At 30.6% G+C, this 24,895-nt stretch overlaps 1 protein-coding gene across 5 annotated transcripts in view; it reads left to right on the top strand.

Annotated features, from left to right (window-relative positions):
* Positions 1-24,895, top strand: part of BTBD9 (BTB (POZ) domain containing 9) — a 66,946-nt gene that overhangs the window by 5,474 nt on the left and 36,577 nt on the right. For all 5 annotated transcript variants that reach the window (XM_035371156.2, XM_085821982.1, XM_035371157.2 and 2 more), the window contains exons 2-4: positions 2,406-2,649; positions 10,447-10,576; positions 13,734-13,964. In XM_035371156.2, the coding sequence (XP_035227047.1) occupies positions 2,465-2,649; positions 10,447-10,576; positions 13,734-13,964 (546 nt within the window). In that variant the 5' untranslated portion in view covers positions 2,406-2,464. The remainder of the gene's footprint in view (positions 1-2,405; positions 2,650-10,446; positions 10,577-13,733; positions 13,965-24,895) is intronic.

Below are 24,895 nucleotides of genomic sequence, written 5' to 3' on the forward strand. Positions count from 1 at the left end.
AGATTCAGCAGACGTTCAACCTAAGAAATTCCAAAGAAGGGCTTCAGGGCACTGTGATATATGCCCCAGAAAAGATGATTGCAAAACCTCTATATCTTGTGCAAATTGCAACAATTTTTTTTTTGTAAAATACGTGTTGTCACACTATATGAGTATTGTTCAAAATGAGATAATTTGAATAATTAAACTTGGGTAAGAGGAAAAAAAACTATGTATTTATTTTTTTAATATTAATATTTAGAATCTATTCTTTGATATCAATAATTGTATGACATTATATTGAGTTTTAAGGAAAAAAGCTAGTAGGAATGCGGCCTTTTCATATTCCTCCTTTTATATTTCTATTTTATAAAACTATTCTTAATACTAAACACTTAAGTTTAAAAGATATATAAATATGAAAATTGATTTTTCTAATATAAGAAATCATATATATACAGAGGCTGTTCGCACATTTTTTAGATGATTTTGGTAAGTGGTAATAAAAAATTGTTTGCTGCAAAAGAAGTAATTGCAATTGTACTATGTTTTTAAAAGTCAAAATTATCATCTGTTGCTTGAAAGTTTTGTTTTTATTCAAAATGGCAAATTTAACAAAGCAGTGGTTCGAAGGCTGCATTTACGCTCTTTCCGAAGAGAAATATGCATACTCTGTTGTGCAAAAACGATGTGAGAGTCATAGTTTTGTGATATCTAAAGCTTCGATAGGTAATATCATCAACAAAAAAGGGAAAAAACGTCAAATTGGAGCCTCAAGTGGGACAAAAATTCCAAACAAGTATCCAAGGAAAAAATGGACATCTTCGACTATTGCAAAGGTACGTTGTTTAATGTTAAAAGAAAATCCCCCTAGTCAAAGGACAGTTGCAAAATCATTAAAATGCTCGGTTTCCACCGTAAACAAAATGATAAACTTTGATTTAAATCTTAAGAAAGCGAAAAAACGCAATGTGCATCGTCTTCTTCTAAAGCATATCGCCCAACACAGGACATGCTGCAGAATTCTATGTGAGAAACGCTTATCCAAAAAAAAAAAAAAAAAAATGGAAAACAGTTGTCACAATAGATGAAGCATGGGTGTATTTAAATGATTGTAATAAAAAAGGAGCCAATTATTATCATAAAAGGAGAGAAAAAATTTAAGTACATGGTTCAAAGAATCGAAAGAAAGTTTTTCTAAGGGATTCATGATTGTTGCTGGTTTTTCTTATAATGGCAAGTTAAAAATAAAAAATAAAAAAAAATCAAGATTAACTCTAAATACTATCAGGAACATATTTTATCGCCAATTTTTCTGAATGAAATACCATCGCTTTACCTGCAGTGCCATCAATCTGTGAGACTCCATCAGAACAAAGCTAGCAGTCGCACATCAAAATCCACTGTAAATTTCCTAAAAGAAATGGAACAAAAAACTGGTATCAAGACCATACCCTTCACTGATATCCCTACTAAATCTCCCGATATGTCACCTATGGATTTTTGTGCTTTCGGCAGAGTCGTAGCTAGGGTTTTCAGCACCCAGGGACAACTGAAGATTTCGCGCCCCCAACTGCTTGCCAAGGATCGAAAACATTTAATTCTAAAATATCGTAACATCAGTTTGGCGCCCCTTGGATTCTGCGTCCGGGGACAGATGCCCTCCCTTGCCCCCCTCTAGCTACACCCCTGGCTTTCGGACTTTTAAAAACTGCATTATCCAAACGTTGTTCCAAAACCCTAACAGGACTCTGGAAAGCTGTTCGGGAGGAATGGGATTTAATACCTCTTCTGCCGCTTCAAAAGGCATTATCATCCTAGAAATTGTGGTGTCGAAAGAGAGTTCAGAATAAGGGATGTCAAATAGAACATTTAAAACACAAGAATTTTATGTAATTTAGTTTTGTGAATACAATATACATCGTCTAAAAAATGTGTGAACAGCCTCTGTATATATATATATATATATGTCTTAAATAAGTAATTTTATGTAAATTTCGATTTTTATGGCTTACTTTAGGTAAGCAATATGGAAATGTGTGTATAATTTAGAGCAAGATTATCTCAAATTAAAACTGGGAAAAAAGTTTCAACAGAATTCACATAGCTATTAGTCATTTATATATTCATTAAAAAAATGCATTTATTTATATGTTGGGAGAAAAACTGCGAACAACAAACACTGTGGTAAAATTTGTCCCGCACATGTGCTGGAGGGTTAATAGTTTTGTATAATGCAGTTTCACACAAAACCGTATTATCTAAGAACCTATCGACCATGTTATAGGTGGGGTACTTGTATGATGATAATGTGAGGTGCTGTATATTTATGTGTGTCTAATAAAAAATTGTAAAGGATGTTGAGACATTTTTTTAAAAAATTTTGTATAATTATGCAGATTATTAATTTATTTTGTTTTATTTAGGCTTCAGGTAGTTTTGAAATTACTATGAAGATCACTGCTGTTTTCATTTGCCTATTAGAATGAGTGACAGCCATCATCTTGGGACATCTCCATCTCTTGGAGAAGTAGAACATATCACACATCTTTCTGAGCATATTGGCTCACTTTTCTGGAATGAAGATTATAGTGATATTGTATTACTAATTGAAGGTCAGCGAATACCCAGCCACAAAGTGATCCTTGCTTCAAGAAGTGAATATTTTCGGTAAGCATAACTATTTTAAAAGAACCTATTGTTTATTTTACTAATTAGTGTTTTGTAATTTTCTTTTTAGTTCCATTAAATTTTTCATCACTTTGTTCCTTGTTTTGTTTGATACACTTATTCAGATTAACTGTGGATTCTGTGAAGCAAGTAATGAAAACAACATATATTATAGTCTGTTTTTTCAAAATAGATTGTTGCCACCCCTCTTTTGTAGTTGTCACACGTCTCGTAATTATTATACAAAACTTATTCTCTCCAACTCATTTCAAAATGTAGTTCAAGTCAACCTTTATTTGTGCACTTTTCAGGAAACAAAATATCCAAAATGGAGATAAAGTGGAGAGAAAAAATTGGGTGACTCAAATGTCTCTTTCAGCTGTTGCTTCCATGGTTACAAAGCAAGTTGGGTTGTATAAAATAAGTCTCTATCAGACTGTAGTAGGCAAGGTAATGAACATAGTATTCAAATGAACAAATAGGTTAGTTAATAAGATGGATAATGATTTTAAACTCTTGGAACAGTTGCTTGGCCATGTTTGGCATGAGATAAATGGGAAGAGGATGTGTGTTTTAAACTCTCAGTTACAAAGTTAAAAAATGTGGTGGAATATTTTTAGTCCAAAGGGCCAATTTGCCCTGAAGGACTATTATTTTCGTTTCGACATTTTGCATCGAAAACTTTAAAAGGCTGTATCACTTTTCAAATCATTGTCACCATATATTATTGTGCTGTCTTATATTGAAAGAAATTAAATAATGAAGAATCTGCATGTATGTATGTTTCTCGTATTGTGATAAAACAACAGTACCTAGAGCCATCAAAATTCGAATAAAGTAATCTTCCATAAAATATGGGCATGTGGAAGCCCTAATTTGAATTTGAAATTTGTTTTATTATCGATTTCAGATTTTGTAACACTTCAACGAATTTTTGATTAAAAACTAAACGATTTCAAAGCGAGCAATGGCAATACTGCAAAAAAAAAAAAAAAAAAAAAATCCAGCGCACAAGACTGTTTATCGGAAATTCTAAAGATATGCTCATTTTAAAATTAATTTGTGATATTGCTGTTGAACTGAATTTTATAGTTTGAGTACATAGAACATGATATTTAATGAATAAAGGTAACACATAAAACTTTAAAAAAATGCCCCTTTGTATGTAATTTAAAATCTGAGCGTTTTCAGATTTTTTTTGAAAATTGAGTTGTGTACTGTCCACTCTTTTAAAGTTATCGTCAGTAAGGTTTTCAATCTTTCCTTTACTAATGGTGTTATTTAATCAGTACAGTGTTAAGAGAAATGTCTTTTGTAATAAGGTAGTATGCAATCTATCACTTATAGTTAATGTTTTTCAAATGGTTCCTCTAAAATTGGTTCAAAAGTCGTTAATTCGGACACCCATAGTCCGGAATGATCTATAATCCGGACCTCAAAGCTACAAACTTTCTGCGCATGCGTCGCGTTGACGCAAGCGCATAGGCGTTTACGTGTGCGCGTAAGACCTTTACGGCTGTGCATATGCGTGTGCGCATAAAACGTTTACGCATGCGCGTTTAATGTATAACGGACGGTATAAGCTAAGCTAAAATTATCTAATTCAGTTAATGTTGCAGATTGCATTGTTCCTTAATCTTCGAATTGGATCCGGCTTATTATTTTTTGCAGATTGTTAGAGCAATTTTATAAAAGGAAGCTTGAACTTTCGATTATATCAAATAGAATTTCCGATATATATTTGCTAATATGTAAAGGATCTAAAGCAAAAGTATGTTTCAAAATCCGAAATCTGTTTATCAATTTCATGCTGCTCGGCGGGGGGAACGCTGCGGTGTGCAATGAATTGGAAGTTGATCTGTCAGCACTATCCTTATCTTCAGGGCAGATGTTTTTATTTGGCTTATAATTCCTTACTAAATGTAGTATTTCATCTCAATGTACTCCGTCTTTGATATGATTTAAAACAAGTTCCTCGTCATTATAATTCGCTTCCGATAGTGAAGAAAGTGACAGAGGTTATTGAAAACGAAAAAATTTCGATTGACAAATTAGTCGGTATTCTCGACACAGCAATTATAGGACTTGAACAGTGGAACTTTGTAACTAAACAAGAAATTATGTCTGTTTAATAGAATTAAAGAGAAAGTATTATCACATGAAACGAAGCAACTTAAACAACTTACATTGAAAGAAATGTTTAATAAAGAAAACAAATAATTATTAAGCTTTTTCTTTTTGTAAATTTTGATACCTTTTAGATCATAATTGTTCTTTATTTCATAAATTACGGTTTCATATTTTTAATTTTGTAATTTCTGCATGCCATCTTACCTGATTTAAACTGATGATCTATAATCCGGAAAAATCGATAATCCGGAATCGCCGAAGTCCAGACGAGTCCAGATTAACGACTTTTGACTGTATCATATTTATGTGAAGTTTATACAGGGAATGTGTGCCCAAAATGATTCTAAAACTTAACTTACAGCAAAAGAAAGAAAAATGCCTTCATAAATATTAAAAATATTTTCAATAAAATTTTCATTTATAACCAGGGTTCATACAATCCTTAAAGTAGTACTTAAAAATCTGTAGGAAACAATTTTTGGTCCTTTAAAATCTTAATATTCTATATGTGGAATTAAAAAGAAAGTATTTGAAGTGCATCCATAAATATTGAGCTTTTTAATATTTTGATTCGCTTAAAATGTGTCATTATTTCATTAATTAAGGCACAATAACACGCCGAACAAATACTAATTCAGAAGTCAAACAACAAAAATCAGCGTTATATTTTCAAAATTTTCACAGGACTAGTTTCAATGGTTTTACCGAACCACCATCCTCAGCTGCAAAACCGCAAATGAACAAGATAGGAAATAATGATTAGATAAGATAAGATAGCCTGGACAAGAATAAGCAAGTGGCATCATCTGTTGGTGAAACCATAACTAAATTTCTTTAAAGGCCGAAGGCAAAGATGGATTGGAATTAGGATTGTTAGCTAGAACAGAAAGATTTTTTTGAATGTGAAATGCCTCTAGAAAATCCAATTCTCCAATGGAAGATGTTTTTTGAATAATTTTGGCAGCAGAAAAATTGAAAGTGTGATTTTCGGACCAACAATGTTGAGCAACAGAAGACTTCTGTGTTTCCTTTTTTCTAACATATGCCTCATGTTCCTTGACGTGAAATTTTAAGACTCTCTTAGTTTGCCTAAGGTAAATTAAACCACACTGCCAAGTAATCCTATAAATACCCCAGGAATTCATATCCGGAATGGGGTCCTTGAGTATTTAACTTGGAATTTTATTGATGGGAGAATAAACAACCCGAAAGTTAAATTTCTGCAAAATATGTGCAACTTTATAGCTAATTGATGGAAAGAAGGGAATGACAACAGAATTTTTATAATCTCCTAAAACAAGAGTGTGCCTTTTAGTGTGTTGAGATGAGAATATTTTAACTGCTTGATTAATAAGCTATAAAGTTGCACATATTTTGCAGAAATTTAGCTTTCGGGTCGTTTATTCTCCCATCAATAAAATTCCGAGTTCCATTCTCAAGGACCCCATTCCGGATATGAATTCCTGGGGTATTTATAGGATTCCTTGCCAGTGTGGTTTAATTTACATTGGCCAAACTAAGAGAGCCTTAAAATTTCGCATCAAGAAACATGAGGCATATGTTAGAAAAAAGGAAACACAGAAGTCTTCTGTTGCTCAACATTGTTGGTCCGAAAATCACACTTTCAATTTTTCTGCTGCCAAAATTATTCAAAAAACATCTTCCATTGGAGAATTGGATTTTCTAGAGGCATTTCACATTCAAAAAAATCTTTCTGTTCTAGTTAACAATCCTAATTCCAATCCATCTTTGCCTTCGGCCTTTAAAGAAATTTAGTTATGGTTTCACCAACAGATGATGCCACTTGCTTATTCTTGTCCAGGCTATCTTATCTTATCTAATCATTATTTCCTATCTTGTTCATTTACGGTTTTGCAGCTGAGGATGGTGGTTCGGTAAAACCATCGAAACTAGTCCTGTCTAAATTTTGAAAATATAATGCTGATTTTTGTTGTTTGACTTCTGAATCACTATTTCATATTTTTAAGTTTTATAATTTCTACATGTCTTCTTACTAAATTTAAATTGATGATCTAATATCCGGAAAAATCCCAAATGCAGAATTGCCAAAATCAAGGTGAGTCCAGATCTTGAACTTTGTTGTGGGTTATCTGGGTTCTGTTAAGAAAACAATTGTCTAAATTTGTCAGTACTAAATTTAAACCCGTTTTAGTAACATATCTTTAACATGTCAGTGATTCTGAAATTCCTCTTCTGATTCTCTTGCGATTAATTTTGTGACATTGTTGGGTCTGAAATACTTCAGAATCAAAACTTTTATACACTAGTTATATTTTATGCAAAAGCAAAATGACTGTGTTCGAAACAAAACAGTACTCGTCTCTATATTAGATTATTGCATAATAACTCCATAATCTTAACACACGGCTAATATTTTATGATATCAAAGCAATGATTTGTAAAGATAAAAATATGTGTAAAATTAATGAATTCTTATCTGAAAATAACTAATGCCAGTTTAGGGGTTTGCATTATTATGCAGCACACATCAGGATCCATTTTCAGCATACTGGGGGCATACATCTGATCCTGTTCAAAAGGTAGTCCAAGATGTTTGTGTAGGTGGCTGCATTGAATATTATCAGGGTTTGTATGGCCCTTAGTTTTTTCGAAAAAGATTTTTGGTCCTTAAAAGTCCTTAATTTTGTCAAAATATCTAAACAGTCCTTAATTTTGCTCATCTGACATTTCTTTTCAGTTCCAGTGACTGCCATTCTAAGTGTCACATTTGGCGAAAATTGTGCCAACGTTGGCATATTGGTTTTCAGGGGACAGAAGAGATGACGAAAAAAAGGAGAGGGGGATTCTGAAAATATTTTCCAAAATTAAAATAATCTAAATCTGAGAGGTGATATCTGCTTCAATACCAATACGAGCAGCATAAAGCATTCTTTTGGAATAGTAATTCTGCATCAAATAATGAAAGAAAAAGGACTAATGTTTGGCTGTTGAGGGAGTTTGTATGTCAGACTATAATTTGTGTCTAGGAAAATTTGAAGAAAATTATTATTTTAGGAACCATTTAGTTAGCTCTGCAGTAAACGCTTTCGTTTCAGGTGCCTGAAAAGTTTTCAATAAACTGTTTTTGCAGTCAGCTTGATAAAGAGTCATTAAACTGACTGCAAAGACTGGATATTAATGGATAATATCCTCGTAAAGTTAAATATGGTATTTGCATGAGACAAAATTCTCTTTCTAGAATGGTACAAGTCAACAGTTTTATTTTATTCAATTCTTATTTGGTGATAGGCCCTTAATTTTCTTTCATTGTCCTTAAAAGTCCTTAGGAGTCCTTAATTTTCATATAAGCGAGTGTGTACAAACCCTGTATTATGTGTTCTGACAAATATTCTTTATTAATGAACCCTTTAGCAACTTTGTGCACCTATTCTTTTTGGATTTCAGTGACCTTAGGCTAATCCCTGCCTCTTCAGTGAACTGTGAACTGGATCATAGTTCAGATGCCACAGTTCATCACCCATATCAGTCCATTTGGGAAAAATGGCATCACTATCCACTTTGTCAATAACATCTCCACACATCTCAGTCCTGTCTCGTTTCTGATCAGGAATAAGTCTGTGAAGCATTTGAACTTTCAATAAACAGACTTTAATCAAGAATTGACGAATTTTCTCATTGTTTTCATCAGTACACCATGCAACAGCAAATACAAAAATAGAAGCTATATGTGAGATAGAACTCGTATAGCTTCTATTTTTGTACTTAGCTGGACAATACCTAAAACCAAAAATCTTGTTTTATCAACTACAAGTCTCCCCATATTAACAGTTAATTTTAAAATTTGCACAAATGAAGATTCTTTACAAAGTTACCAGATTATAGAATAAAGTTCCTATAAACTCAGTTTAGTGATCCCAAATGTATTTCATGCCATTAAAACAGTCTGTAACTTTGAATTTAAGCCATAGTAGGATTTCTGAATTAAAAATTTGGCGAAATAGTGAAAAATAGTAATCCTCCAATTTAAGCTCAGCATGATTTTAAAATAGGAAAATTAATTTTAAAAGTGATTATGTAATACCATATTTCCTCATATATTGCCCCTTCTCACATATCCCCCCCCAGCATTTTAGGGCTGTATTCTGAGAATTTTAGAAATATTTGCACAATTTTCACCTTCCTCTGTTGTACATAGGTTTTCCCTCTGAGGACTAGTTTATTGATTATTTTTACTTAGCATATTTATATTTGTATTTTTATATTAGCATTTCACCCATTTTGTTTTCCCTTGCATTTATTATTTGAAGTGTGTTTTAAGCAGATTCTCTGTTAAGCTATCTGGATGTGACAGATGTTCTCACACGTAAGAAACTTTCCAAATATTTGATTTCAGCTTACTTCTGTTATTTGTATTCCAGCTGATTTGATTCTCATCTCCTGATGTTACAGTCTTTCGAAATCTTGGTCTTATGCTTGCCTCTTTCTCCTTTGTTCCTCTGAGTCCCTCTTGGGGACTGTGGTCATGACTCATTCATATAAAGTGCTTCCAAGACTCTACAGTGTGCCATATATCTAGCTCAGTTACCATCAGATATTTTAATGTTAATATTACTATGTATTTTTATTGGAATGTAGGTTTCTTTTAAAGAAATTTTATTGTGATGGTTACCAGTAATTTATCCATGACTATTTTTTATTTGTTTTGTTCTTACTGTAACCGTGTTCTTCAGAAATACTCGCATAATTTTCCGATGATAAAAATAGTTAAAAGGGGGAAAATATGAGAGGAAATACAGTACATATATAAGAAATTTTTTAATTTTTATTTAAATATATTCTAATATAAATAAAATAAGCTTCATAAGGCCAGTAATACTTTAGATTTAACTTTTATTGGACCCTAAATCCAGATCAGTTACTGCTATTACACTCTAATTTCAGTACAAAAATTAATGTGGCCATAAGTGTGCCACACATTTTTTAGGGTAAATTGGGTACAAAAATTTTTAATTTGAAAATTTTGCAGTTTTGGCTAATCTTTGGAATATGGTAACAGGTAGTTTGGCGACATTTTGGTAAGGCGATAAAGATTACTAGCTAGGACTTTAGCAGTGTACATGAATAAAATCAAGAGTGTGCACAATGCCATTTTTGTGCAATTCTGGGATGTTTTTTTAAGTGAAAATATGTTGATGTGTACATTGTTAGCATGTATGTGCAATTCTTAAAAACGTGGCAAGCAGTTTGCGATTCTGCACTTTCTCCCAATTTCGCACCTAATCTTCATCATGATCAAGCACTTTTGTTCCATAAAAGTTCTAGCATAAGCGTAATTCGGCTAGCAGATTGTTGGGGAAAAAATGTTGAGTATTTAAAAAAAAAAAAAAAAAAAAAAAAAAAAGAGCCTTTACTTTGTGAAAACAAAATGGCGTCCAAACAAAAACTAGCAGGTTGCTGTAGCAGGGTTGGTCCCCAAATTTTTGCCAAAAAATCACCAAGTTACCATAATTCAAAGATTAACTGCACTTTTATATTAACTGTGAGTATCACTATTTTACATATGAGAGGGAATGTAGATTTTAGATTCGTGTATTTTTGGTCAACTCGTGCGTGAGTTACGTATAATTGACCATAAATGTAAGGCTGTTCTATTTAATATAATTATAAAACATTCTTATATTTTAGTGCTTTATTATATGGTGGTTTAAGAGAATCTCAAGAAGCGGAAGTTGAATTGAAGGGAACATCGCTGTCTGCATTCAAAGTTCTCCTTAAATATATTTATACTGGTCATATGACATTAGCCTCCCTTAAGGTAATTAATGTGCTTTGTATTTAATTTTTAAGTTATTGTTTAAAATATATAATGTTTCGCATAGTTTCTATTTTCTTTTATTTATTTATTTTTTCAAATTTTATTTTTAAATATTTATAAATATGATTATCGTAATTATTTATCTGCCAATAATAGGTATAAAATTGTACAATAAATTTAAAATTTAATTTTGATTATTATTTCCTCTAATATTAAAGTTTCATATTAAGATTTGAATCAAAATGTAATAAAAATGCTTGCTTTTTACTTAATTTTTTAAATGAAGTGATGCTAATATTTTCAAAAAAATATATTTTATGAAAACGTTTTTCCTGTAACATAACTGCCAACTCTCTGTTTTTCATCATATCTTCTGGTAGTTCACTAAATTTCCCAACTTTGAGTTTTCACGTATTATAAGGAAAGTTGTCTCCAGCAATAAAAGAAGTTGTCTCCAGCATTAAAAGAAATTTATTGGATTAATTAAATTTAAATATTGCAAATTCCATTTCTCAATCTCTAATGGTTTTCAGCATAGTTTTTTGTACTGAATTTGATTTGATCTGATTTGTTTTAAACAACTCTAAATATTTGTAGAATTTTTTATAAAGATTCAACCAATATTCAACCAATTAACATTTATATTTAAATTTTTTTCATTAATAAATAATATATTACTAAGTTTACTCGCACAATAAATACATTATTATTTTCATTGTATTCAAAAAGCTCTCTTCTCATGATTTTCTCCATATGAAAGTGTAAAAAAAATTACGAAATGAAATTAGCCAAAGAATGTAAGATTTAGAATATCTAATTAAATATTTTACATTGCAATCATATTATAAATAAATCATTGATCCTAGTTAGGGATTATTATTTTCATTGTATTCAAAAAGCTCTCTTCTCATGATTTTCTCCATATGAAAGTGTAAAAAAATTACGAAATGAAATTAGCCAAAGAATGTAAGATTTAGAATATCTAATTAAATATTTTACATTGCAATCATATTATAAATAAATCATTGATCCTAGTTATGGATTATAAAGTGAATTTTAAACTAGTTTGGAGGGCTTTTGAAATCACATCATTACAAAATGCAAAAAACTGTTATAAGTTTGTGGTTTTTTCAAGGTTGGCAGCTATGTGTGTGGTTAATTTTCAGCTTTCTTCTCATGTCTATGTAAAAATATTTGTGTTAGTATTTTTTTACTTTCTTCGTCTCCCCTCTCATTGTAATCTTAGTAAATATATTATTTCATAATGAATTCTGTAAAAGAGAGTTATATTAATATAATCTTTTCTATATTGTCTTATTAATGGCATAGTATTCATGTAATCATTTCTAAAATATCTTAGTAATGGGTTAATATTAGTGTAATCTGTTTCAAAATATCCTATAAAAACTTAACTTTTAAAATATTCTGCATACATAATAGGTTAATAGTGTATTTACATCTTGTAGTGTATTTATTATTGATAAATAAATATTTTAGCATTAACTGATAAATAAATGCTTGCTTTTTCTTTTAAATTAAATGTAGTTGTTTATTTTACATGTGCTATATACTGGTTGAAAACTATATTTTTTACAGTTCTGTTCGGTTTTCAGCACCGTAAAAAATCGCCAAACAATTATTGACACCAGTGCTGCCAAAAATAATTGTGGCAACCCTAGCGCAAGAAAGGAAGTATAATAGTAAATAACTATCTAAAGATTGATGTTTTAATTTAGATGAAAGGTTAATTTCATATAACACTTTTTTATTATAATTTATATAAAAAGGCTAAACAAGACTGAATGGAAGCATAAGAGTAAATAACTATTTCAGATCATTATTATAATTTATATAAAAATTGCTAAACATAACCGAATGGATGCCTGCGTCGCTATTTCGCTACTGAGTTATTGCTAAAGCATAATTTCATCTCGTTGGTTATTCAAACATAATTTTCTATCATGAATGATGCCTTTTTTTTGAAAAACTTCTCGTCGAAGTGCAGAATCGCCCACTTAATTGTTTGCTGCTTTTTACAAGGGTAAAAACTTTTGTCAAAAATAGGTCAATATGTACATAGATAAAGTCAAGGGTATGCGCAGTGCCATTTTTATGCAATTCTGGGTACTTTTTTTTTTTTTGAAGTGAAAATAGGTCGATGTGTACATGGATACCGAGTATGTGCAATTCTTAAAAACGCGTCAAGCAGTGAGTGATTCTGCACTTTACCCAAAATTCAATTTCACACTTTTCGTCATGGGCAATTCCCAAATTGTTACATCCATAGGATATCAAAAAAAAGAATTTAAAATCAAAAAAAGGATTTAAAAATTAAACTAGTATTTCATTGGCGTCTTAAGAAATATAAAACTATATAAACTTACACAATGGGAAATCAGCGCGTACGCTAGATTTGGCATGCTGTTAAATGGGTGCATTTGCTAGATTTGGTGCTTTTGCGCATACATTTTTGCTGCATTTTTTTACAGTCTTCAAAATGGAATAGTGTGATGTAGCCTCAATAGACACTAATGCCGGCTAGCTTTAAAAGGATTTATTAACAGAGCACACAGGAACGGTTACAAACAAAAGAAATATACATAAAAAATGAAACATATACCAAATGGAACATCAAACATTGAGAATAACATAACATAGTAAGCTATCATCATGGCGGCTGGAGGTCGACTGACGTTTTTTCATATCGCCACGAGATGGCGTTTAAATAAAATAGTTCAATTACACTTAAATAGGTCTGTTACAATAGTACCTTTTTTACTATGTTTGAATTATGTCTGCTATACTGTTTAGTTCAAACTTTTATCAATACATTAACTTATAAAATGCTAATATCAATGATAAAAATAAAATGCAAAAATGCTAATCATGCATTCAAGTATGTATATTCTTCAGAAAATGTAGTTGTGCGTACGGTTATTTGAGTATGTTTAAAATATATAGTATTTTCCAAGATGCTTCTTCTTCTTTTTTGTTTGTTTGTTTATTATTATAGTAACAAAATATTTTAATTAATAACTTATGCTATTCTAATGTATTTTGAGTTTTGAATTTTGTTGTATATAAAAGCAATAAAAAATGCTGTGAATCCTACTAATAGGCATTTTATTTTATTTATTTATTTATTATTTTTTTCCAGGAGGAAATGGTTCTTGATATTCTGGGTTTGGCACATCAGTATGGCTTTGTTGAATTAGAAACAGCTATTTCCGACTACTTAAAAGCTATTCTGAATATTCGTAATGTGTGTATGATATATGATATGGCTAGTTTATTTCACCTGTCTTCCCTTGCTGATGTTTGTTGTAGTTTTGTTGATCGTAATGCTCTTGATATAATTCATCATGAATCATTTCTTACATTGTCTGCCGTAAGTTTAAATTATATGTTATTTCCAATTTTATGCATTTTTAATATTCTAATTTATATGCCAAAATTTGTTTGATTACATCACACATGGCCAAATTGGTGGTATAAATGATGTTACAACAGCTGTGTGCAGCTGTTTATACCATCATGTGTAATTCATAGCTTTATTTTTTTAATACATTGATGTTCAAAATGAAGAGAATTTTCACATTTATGGAATCAGCTGGCCAGGAGACTATCTGCTTCGTTTCATGAACTTGCATTTTGAGAGCTGTATGCTTTATTATCCTCTTTTTTGGTTCAAACTTGCAAGCTCTGGTTTAGACATTCCTGTCCCACTTTAGATGTGATCATTCCTATCTTGCATGACTGTTATGGTAATTTTTTATTCCAAATATAACTAACAAAATGTGAAAATTCTCTTAATTTTGAACACCAGTGTGTAATGATAATTTTAAATAGGTATAACATTATGACATCCTTTTTAACAGTGATTATGATTACTTCAAAACAGTTTCAATATGTGTGCCATGTATTAACTGTCAAAATGAACAGAACGTTGTTTATCATGTTTCTATGACTGTGACGATGTTATTTTTAGAATAGTCACTCAATATCAAAAGATGAAAAAAGACAAGTGCATCAACAATATGCTGAATTAACAGTATGCATTCAGTTTTATCAAGCAATATTTATAAATATGTATAGCTGTACTTTGCACTAAAAAAACTAAAGATTTTTTTAAAAAGGATTTTTCCAGCTGTTATAAAGATAGCAAAAAATCATAGAACAAAATGTTGCATATGTGATTCAATGATATTTTCTTATATTTTTGTGAGACTTCATTTATATTAAAAAAAATAAAAATCCAGACTTTTTGGATAATCGAATATTTATTTATGGTGGATGGATAAGAAATCTAGTTGTTGCTATCGAGAATTTCTAAATTCTTATGTGGCTGTTATTGGCATCAAGTTTGATTTCCGTAAATTTACATCATGTTAATTTATTGGTAGTATTGACATTGACCATCACCATGTTTCTGTAATTTCACAGTTAAAAAGTATTTTGATATTTTAAGTTCATTAATAGTACTAAGTTTCACACTGCTTCTCATCTGGTAAACTGTTATTGATATTAAAAATTGGTACTCTTCTATTATCAGGACCGGAATCAGAAATGTATGTGTATATGTATATAAATGCATACATGAACAGTATATCCAACCATATTTGCATACATACATTTCTGAATCTGGTCCCAATAACAAAACAATACCTAAAAGTTATTAGCTCTTCTGTATGCTGTTAGCTTCTCTTGGCAAAGCCATATTAATCATTTGGAATTTGGAGGCTACGTGACCTAACAAAAATGTGTCAAAGTGTGTGTGGGGCAACAAAAATATAACAGGCTGCATATAAAGTTAATATTTATTTACAAATATATATATATATCATTGCATCTGATAAAATATGTTTACTTTTTAATCCAGAAAGTATTTGTTAGGAAATGAAGCATAACTTTTTTTAACATGATCGTTGAGCTTGTTAGACCTGTGCATTTTTTTATAGTTACACCATTGCTCCAAATTAATACTTTACTGATCGATAGCCTGTCAGTCGGCATTTTGACACTGGTGCTTACCAACTGATAGCATATTCATACCTGCCAACTTTTACGAATTTTTTGTAATTTTTACAAAAATGCGTTTGTCTTTACGATTGTAATCCATTTTTTACGTTTTTTTTCCTTTTTCAAGTGCTTTTAGTGATTTTTGACGAAATTTTAGAATTTTTCGCCAATTCAGCGATTTTTGCCAATTGCATCGTGTTTTACTGCCAACTACCAACTACTTCGAATCCAGTAACCTGCGGTTCCTCCCAACTCGCCGCTTAACCAGCCAGTCCAATGCGCTGAACTTGTTTCTCCCACTCTTTTCTTTGTGGGCGCCAGATTATTTTTTTAGTGTGGATTGTCGCATTCTGTTTTTTTTTTTTTTTTCACATGCTACGAATTTTCTTAACACGTCGTTGTTATGAAATGAGTTAAAAAAAACCGTATTCTCAATATTTTCGGCCTGCCTACAAAGCCGAATTTCCAACAATTAAAGAATCCTTCAAAGGAAAAACTATGCATTTTGCAACGTGTGCGTGTGTGACTTTATAATAAGTCACGGTGGAAGAAGCTACAAAACCAATTTTCTGCTGCACAGTTTGAAGACTTTGCCAGTTCTGGAGAAGATAGACTTGATGTCCTCATTGGTACCTTAAAAAGAATAAAAAGAGCTGATGGAACACCAAAATACGATAGACTAGCAAGAGTTTTATGTGCTATTCTCGTAATTCCACACAGTAATACTGAGTGCGAGAGAGTCTTCAGTGCTGTGAAGAAAAACAAAACTATGTTTCGTTCTTCAATTTCACCGAAAACTCTAGAAAACATTTTAATTGCTAAATGTTTTGAGGAAACTAATTGTTATGACAGAAAATTTTCCAAAGAATTTTTGGCTAAAGCTAAAAAATGCACTGTAAATTCATTGCAATAATTTTTTTGTGTAACATTAAGTTCTTGTTTTATGTTCCCTAATAAATTTTTTTGTTACTACTTAATTGAGATTTACTAATGTAAGTACAATTTTCTTTTTTCTATTTGTATAAATTGTTATTTTTTTAATATCAAAGCATGATATTAATTCTTCGTGTTCTTCTGAATTTTGGAGAAATCTTCTGAATTTTTATCTTTAGAGGTTGGCAGGTATGCATATTAATCAGCTTTAACAGAATCTAGAAGCAATGGTAAAAGATTAGATGACCCAAGAGAAAGCCTAATTCAGTCATAAATGATAACAAAATGTATGAAGGATCAAATATATGATGAATATATGATCATACAGACCAATATCTACTGTATTACTGCATTTTTTAGGGGAAAAAATGGACTAACTGAGTAGTAATGTTTTTTATCAACTGTACTCTTTTCAGTTCATTTATTGTATCTATAATATTATTCCATTTTTAGGGAGGGAAAGGGCTAAATGAGTTTTAATATTTTTTTATCAGCTGTGTTGTTTTCAATTCATTTAAAGCGTACACTGTTCTAAGTGGAACAAATGTCAACTACAAGAATTTCCTGCACAAACTGGCAGTTTCATGGATAGAAAAATGTAAAACTTCTTGTACAGAAAACGATGATGATCTATCTAATTCTGAACTCATTAGGAGAATACCCAAATTAGATCATTCTCGATGACTGTTGAATTTTGGAAAACATAAATTTATAAATATAGTAACCAGCTGTCCAAGACTAAAACAGCAAAAACAATGCAGAGTTTGTGCAGTTAAAAAAAAAAGTAGAATATGTCTGTAAGTTTTGCAGTGTTCCATTATACGAAGGGCACTGTTTTGAATGATATTATATTTTTAAAAAATACTAAACTATTTCTTATTTGAAGTACTTCAGTATATGGATAATGGTATATTATATAACTGTTAAACTGAAATCTGTTGTAATAGTTAACTATAATTTAGCATTAATATCAATTGAAATGAATGGTGATATAAATAAAATAAATGAAAATAAAAGATTTTATTAAATCTAATTATCCTGTAGTAACAGAAAGCGGGCAGTTTTATCTGAGCGTACAAAAAACGTAGATATTCCTGCACAGAAGTCTAAACTGAAACAGAGCCAAGTGGTCGATCGGACGTGTATATGCTGTTGAGCAGCTTGCAGTCAGTAACTTGTTAAGAGAATTTTCACATTTGGTTGGTTTTTCTCTTGAAATGAGAGACATATTTTAGGAAATATGGTATGTATATTAATATATTGTATTTACTTGCAAATTTCTACCTTTTTCATTAATTTTATTCCACAGAAATCGAAAGGGGAAAATTATGTGAATAATTTTATTCCAAAGAACTCATTACAGTAAGACCATAATAAATAAAAGGTATCACACATAAACTACCAGAAGTCTATTTATTTAAAAAAACCTACATTCCAATAAGATTACACTGTAATATTTATATTACAATATCTAATAAGATATCTTCAATTCTACCTTCCCTTTATCTCGAGTCCCACCTGCTGCTATTGTTGTCCACTGCTATTTCCTATGCCTCAAATAATTTAATGTTGCTGAAATTCCTATTTGTGTCATCTGCTACAGCTTGTAAATCATTGCTATCGTTCAGTTTTCCCATGTGCAATAATCTTCAAAATAATATCCAGATTATTAGAAATCCATTAAATAAACATAAAACTCTCCAGTATTATCATTTTGTCAGGGAGAACCCTTGTAACCAAAATCCATGAGCAATCTAGTTACTTAGATAAAAATTATCACTATGTAGGAGCAAATCCATTTTAAAATTTAGAGAAGCTTCCCATATGAATGCCGTGCCGTGATTAAAGGAAAACTGCATGAATTCTTTAAAAAAAAGTGAGAATTTATGCTAAAATGGTAGGGGGCGTAATACATAGTTTTCGCGGAAATATTTGGCCTGACTAGAATTGCCGGTTTGGCTTTAACTTATGACTTGAATAAAGACGAAACACTTTCGTATTTACGTATTTTTATCAATTATTGTTCATTGAGCGGGAGTTGGTTTGTTCCCCTTGAAAAGTCAACTAATTTCCGATCAATGACAATGATTACATGTTTTAATTTTTCCTTTTACAATTGAAATATTATTCTTCGTGATGATTTAACTCCAGTCGCCGTTAAAACATTATTAACATTTTGCTTTCAAATTACTTCAAAACATCTTTCAAAATATAACTTACCAGTATGGATGCATACTTTTAAAATAATTCTACTTTAATTAAACTTAGGAGATAATATAATCAATTAATCAATACTGTTTAGGAAATAAATTATATATATATATATATATATGTAAAATAAAAAAAAAAAAAAAAATACGATGGCTTTGCTCTTTGCGAACCAGCAACCTTTAATTAATTTTATGCAATTCAGGATCGTCCCCTAACCCAGTACCTGCTAGAACATTCACGCCTATTACATAACCTCCTCACATAAATGCTGAGTCATAAGTTCTCCTAGACAGATGCCTTCTCGCCTTCGTCCTGCTAACGCTTCCACTATGCTTCTCTTTCTTTGTTAGAACGTTATGACGTATTAAAGTTTAAAGTCAGTCGTATCTAATAGTTCAATTACTGAATAAGTTATTTGATTAACTTCATCTGGAAAAAGTCATCTGCTATAAATTAAAATAAAGATATGCTTGCTGTTAAAAGTGAAAAGTCCTGAGTCGTCATTTTTCTCCGTACTTCAATCATCCCAGCTTCGTCAACCATCTGCCAGAACGTATAATGGAATAGCTGAAAACATTACAGTTATTAATTAGCCGGCAGGATGTATCCTCTATGTGGGAAAAAAGCTCCTGTATTTATTTATAACGCGCTTCTAAATTCAACAGTGGGTCAAAGACAGTGTGTGATCGTCTGATGCTTGTGCTTCTTTTCCGGCGATTCTTAATTACTTTCCCTCGTCTCCAAAGTTATGCGTTTTATCAAGTGCTTCTAAAGTTATTGATTTTAGTGTTCAAATTGATGTGTATGCAAACTCTTAAATTCAAGATTTTGTGATTGGAATGTTAACACGCTCAAAAACGGCAAAAATGTCAACTGATAAGAAAGAATCCGTAGCTATTGTGGATGCAATAAAATTCCAATTTCCTATTTTTGATGGCACAAGTACAAATTTTCCAATAGACAAATATCTTCTATTGTTTGAAGAGAAATGTGCCGCAAAGAACATTCCAGAAAAGGAAAAGAAATTTGTTTTCTCAGAGTGTATTAGAGGAGAGGCTTTAGCCCTCTATTTACGTGATTGTTTAGATAAAGACTGGGACAACATAAAGGTTATTTTCGAGACATACTTCACAACATCGGAATCTGTTACTTTTAGTGATTTTGTGTCTTTAAAATACGAGAAATTTAATAATATTGATGTTTATTTTCGTAATAAGTTGAAATTAGGAGCCAGCTTGAAAATAACAGATTCCACAATGGTGGAAGCACTTACGGAAGGACTTCCTGAACCTCAAAGAATGCTGTTAACAGTGCAAAAAATAGACACACCGAAAGACTGGATTACTCTTGCTAGGAAACTGTTTCCAGTTAAGATGCCGTTAGATGGTCTAGAGAATAATAATTATCAATTTGTTTCTCCAATGCAAACTGTTCCGAGGTGCTATTATCCCAGACCAGTGCAAGCCACTCCTTATCAAAGTTTTCGTATTGTGAGACCTTTTAATTATCAACAAGTGCAATACCGACCTCTACAGTATGCGTATCGGCCAATTCGATATCCACAATTACCTGCTATTAATTATAACACGGTTTCTAAAAGAGAAGTTAAAAAATATTACTTTAAAGTGAATGTCCAAATTGGACAGGAAAAAATTCCCAGTATTATTGATACGGGATCGCAAATTAACGTTTTACCGTTAAAATATTTTAACAAAATTGGTGATAAATTTAGAGAAATTTCATTGAAATCTCATGATAAAATATTTTCAATATCTAGTCAAGTTCATATAGAGAAAATAATCAAAGTAAAGTGTAAAGTAGGTAAAATAGAAAATAATGTGATATTTTATGTAGTAGATTCAAATTTGAATTATTTATTGCTTTCATCACCATGTGTTTCATTATTTAAATTACAATTGAATTTTCATAATTATGAAGTGTATCAGCTTGGAAAACAGGTAAGTAAAAATGTTAAAGTAGACAAGTTTTTCCAAAATAATTATGTATGTAAAAATGATATCAGTGCTGAACAATCTAGTAAATATTTTGATAATAGTGAAAATTTTGTATGTAAAAATGGTCTTAGTTCTAAAAATTGTGGTAATTGTTTTGAAAATAGTAAAAATTCTGATAGTAAATTACAGAAATTGTTGAATGATTATAACCATATATTTGCAAAAAGTAAATATGATGTAGGTTGTATAAGGGTTGAACCTCCCAGAGTTATATTAACTTCTGAATTACCAATAGCCTATAGACCATATAGAGCATCTCCTAAAGATAATAGTGAAATTAAAAAACAAATAGATGAATTGTTAAAAGCTGGAATTATTAAACCTTCTTATAGTCCTTATGCTGCTCCTGTAACTTTAGCTTATAAGCGAGACGAGCAGTCCAGAAGCAGATTGTGTATTGATTTCAGGAAGCTTAACCAAATTACTAAAAGTGATTCTGAACCTATTCCTAGAATTGATGCTGTATTAGATCAATTAACAAATGCAAAAATCTTTTCTACATTGGATTTGGCATCAGGCTATTGGCATACAAAATTAAATGAAAAGGATACTGAAAAATTGGCATTCACTACAAATTTTGGACTGTATGAGTTTACTAGATTACCTTTTGGTTGGAAAAATTCCCCCGCTGTTTTTCAACGAGCTCTTAGACAAATTTTAAACAAATATCAGATTCAATTTGCTTTAAATTATTTTGATGATATTATAGTATTCTCTCCAAATTTTGATGAACATTTAAATCATCTTAAAATAATATTTGATATATGTGAGAAAGAGAATATAAAATTAAAACAATCTAAATGTAATTTTGCTAAAGAAAAAATAAATTTTCTAGGATATGAAATTCAAGCAGGTAAATACCAGCCCAGTAATGCAAATATAGAGGTTATTAAGAAATTGCAACCCCCTAAAAATATCAAAGAATTACAAAGATTTTTAGAAAGTATTAATGTTTATCATAAATTTATTCAAAATTATGCTAAACTTAGAGCCCCATTAACAAATTTACTTAAGAAAGATACTCCTTATAATTGGACTGATGAATGTCAAAAAGCTTTTCAAAAATTAAAAGATGCATTGATTTCTAGACCTATTTTAACTTTGTTTAATCCTAAATATCCCTGTCATGTATTTGTTGATGCATCCAAAGAAGCTGTTGGTGCTGTTTTAAAACAAGAACATCCTGATGGTAGTTTACATCCAATTGCTTTTCATTCTAGAAAATTAAGATCTTATGAACAAAATTATGCCATTACTGAGCTGGAATGTTTATCTATTATTGATGCAATTGATAAATTTTATTATTATTTACATGGTAACCATTTTACTGTACATACTGATCATGCTGCTTTAGTTTGGCTTAAAAATATAAAACACCCTACTGGTCGTCTATTTAGGTGGTCTTTAAAATTATCTATGTATGATTTTGATATAAAATATAAAAAAGGATCTACTAATGTTGAAGCTGACATGCTCTCTAGAAATCCTATGTGTCAACATTTAAGATTGCAAGTTAATTTATTATCATTAGAAGAAATAAAAGAATATCAAAATTTAGATAATGTTTGTAATACTAAGTATAGGAAAATGAATGATGTCTTAACTATTAAAAAACAGGGATTGTACAAAATTGTGATACCTATGTCTCTACGTACGAAATTACTTGAAAAGGCCCATATACAATTTGGTCATATTGGTGTATCATCTATGCTAAATTTGTTATCTCCACAATATTATTGGCCAGGAATTGTTCAAGATGTTAGAAATTATTGTAAACATTGTGAAGTATGTCAGTTTAATAAGAAAAGTAAACAAAAGAAATTTGGTTTAATGCAAAATTTACCATCAGTTAGTGAACCTTTTGAAATATTATCTATTGATACTGTAGGTGGTTTAAATTATTATAATTCTACTAAAAAGTATATTCACATAATTATTGATCATGCAACTAGATATATCTGGACTTTTGCTTCCAAAAGTGTAACTACAGATGCTTATATAAATTGCTTAAAACAAATTTTCCAAATTCAGGTCCCTAAAAAGATTTTAAGTGATAGAAACGCTGCTTTTACATCTTCAAAATTTAAGCACTTTTTAAGGACTCATAATGTAAAACAATTGCTAACTACTGCAAATAGACCCCAAACTAATGGTAAAATTGAACGTGTTAATCAAACTATTATAACTAGATTAAAATGCAAATTAAATGCTTATCACGGTAATATAGCATGGACAAAATTATTACCCCAAGTAACTGAAGAGTATAATAATACCCCTCATTCTGTAACAAAATTCCCTCCATCATATTTAATGTATGGAAAATTACCTTATGATTCCTTAATTCAAAATCAAGAATTGTATCCGTCAATAGAAGAAGCCAGAAAAATAGCTCAAAAGAGATCTGATGATTATCATAATGTAAATAAAGAAAGATATGATATTCATTTTAAATTTAGTAATTTTAAAATTGGTGATTTAGTAATGTATGAAGAATTTCAATACCCTAATACACGTAAATTATCTCCTCCATTCTCAGGACCTTATAAAATTTTAAAACAATATTCTGAAGTTACTTATGAAATAGATAAACCTAATCCTTTAACTAAAAAGAAATCAGAAATTGTTCATTCAACTAGATTAAGACCTTTTAATCCAGCAAGTGAGTTTAAGTTAACTGTCCGAAATAGTAGAATTCCTATCTCTGTTCAAAATTAAAATTAATTTTTTTAAAAATTCTCTTTTAAACATTTTCCTGATTATGACCTTTAATACCTGATTTAGACTTAAACCCTAGCTATGACAAGTTATTTTCCCGACTGTGACAAATTATTCTCCCGATCTTGACCTTTTATATCTTTCACATAATTTGAATTATTTTGTAGCAAAAATTTTCTTCTTATTGTAGAATAATATTTGTTTCTAATTTACAACATTATAAAAAAGACTTTAACTTGATTATACAAGTTATCTGGCTTATAATTTTGATTTTATATGATTTTTTATTTTTCTAAAACCACTTTGAGGTAATGTACAATGCCAAAAACCAGTTACCTTCTATTAGGCAACGGAGGTTTTTCAATATTTGTACCTAGCACTCCCCAACCATCAGCAAGTAATCACGCTGATCTGTTGGCGAGGACATGCCATAGTTTTAAAGTCAAAGTGTTCATGTTCTAGTGTATAATTGTATTATTTATATTGAATTGTTTTTTGAATAAGTATAATATTTTGTATTGAAGTGTAAAACATGTCAATCTTTACGATGAGAGGAAAAAATGCATCATATTTGTGAACTATCAACATGCATCATATTTGTGGACTATCTGGCATTTAGAGATTTTACCAGATATTTTCATTCTATTCGAACTCTTTTTATGAAAAGGACTTTAAAAAAAAAAAAAAGGACATTTTTAACAAAATTGAGGACTTTTGTAATTATAACTTATTTATTTATCAGTATTCCATATTTATTATGTTATAGTCTTAAAATTAGTCATATATTGTATATTTATTTATAACTCATTGTTTTAATGTTCAAAATTTCATATGCTATAAAGTCAAAATTTTATATGAGAAAGTCATGAACTATGATAGGCCATAGTTAAAGCTTGTACGCTATGTTCTGGATGTTTTCATGTCTTTTCTCATACTTTTGCTTCACTCCTGTACTAATGCTTTTCTCACCCCGGCCTCTCGTTTTGACGGAAAGATGTAAAAAAAAAAAAAAAAAAAAAAATACGATGGCTTTGCTCTTTGCGAACCAGCAACCTTTAATTAATTTTATGCAATTCAGGATCGTCCCCTAACCCAGTACCTGCTAGAACATTCACGCCTATTACATAACCTCCTCACATAAATGCTGAGTCATAAGTTCTCCTAGACAGATGCCTTCTCGCCTTCGTCCTGCTAACGCTTCCGCTATGCTCCTCTTTCTTTGTTAGAACGTTATGACGTATTAAAGTTTAAAGTCAGTCGTATCTAATAGTTCAATTACTGAATAAGTTATTTGATTAACTTCATCTGGAAAAAGTCATCTGCTATAAATTAAAATAAAGATATGCTTGCTGTTAAAAGTGAAAAGTCCTGAGTCGTCATTTTTCTCCGTACTTCAATCATCCCAGCTTCGTCAACCATCTGCCAG

This window comes from Stegodyphus dumicola, chromosome 8 (assembly GCF_044657685.1).
Source record: "Stegodyphus dumicola isolate Sdum_Otavi_A_Nest chromosome 8, ASM4465768v1".
Lineage (NCBI taxonomy): Eukaryota > Metazoa > Arthropoda > Arachnida > Araneae > Eresidae > Stegodyphus > Stegodyphus dumicola.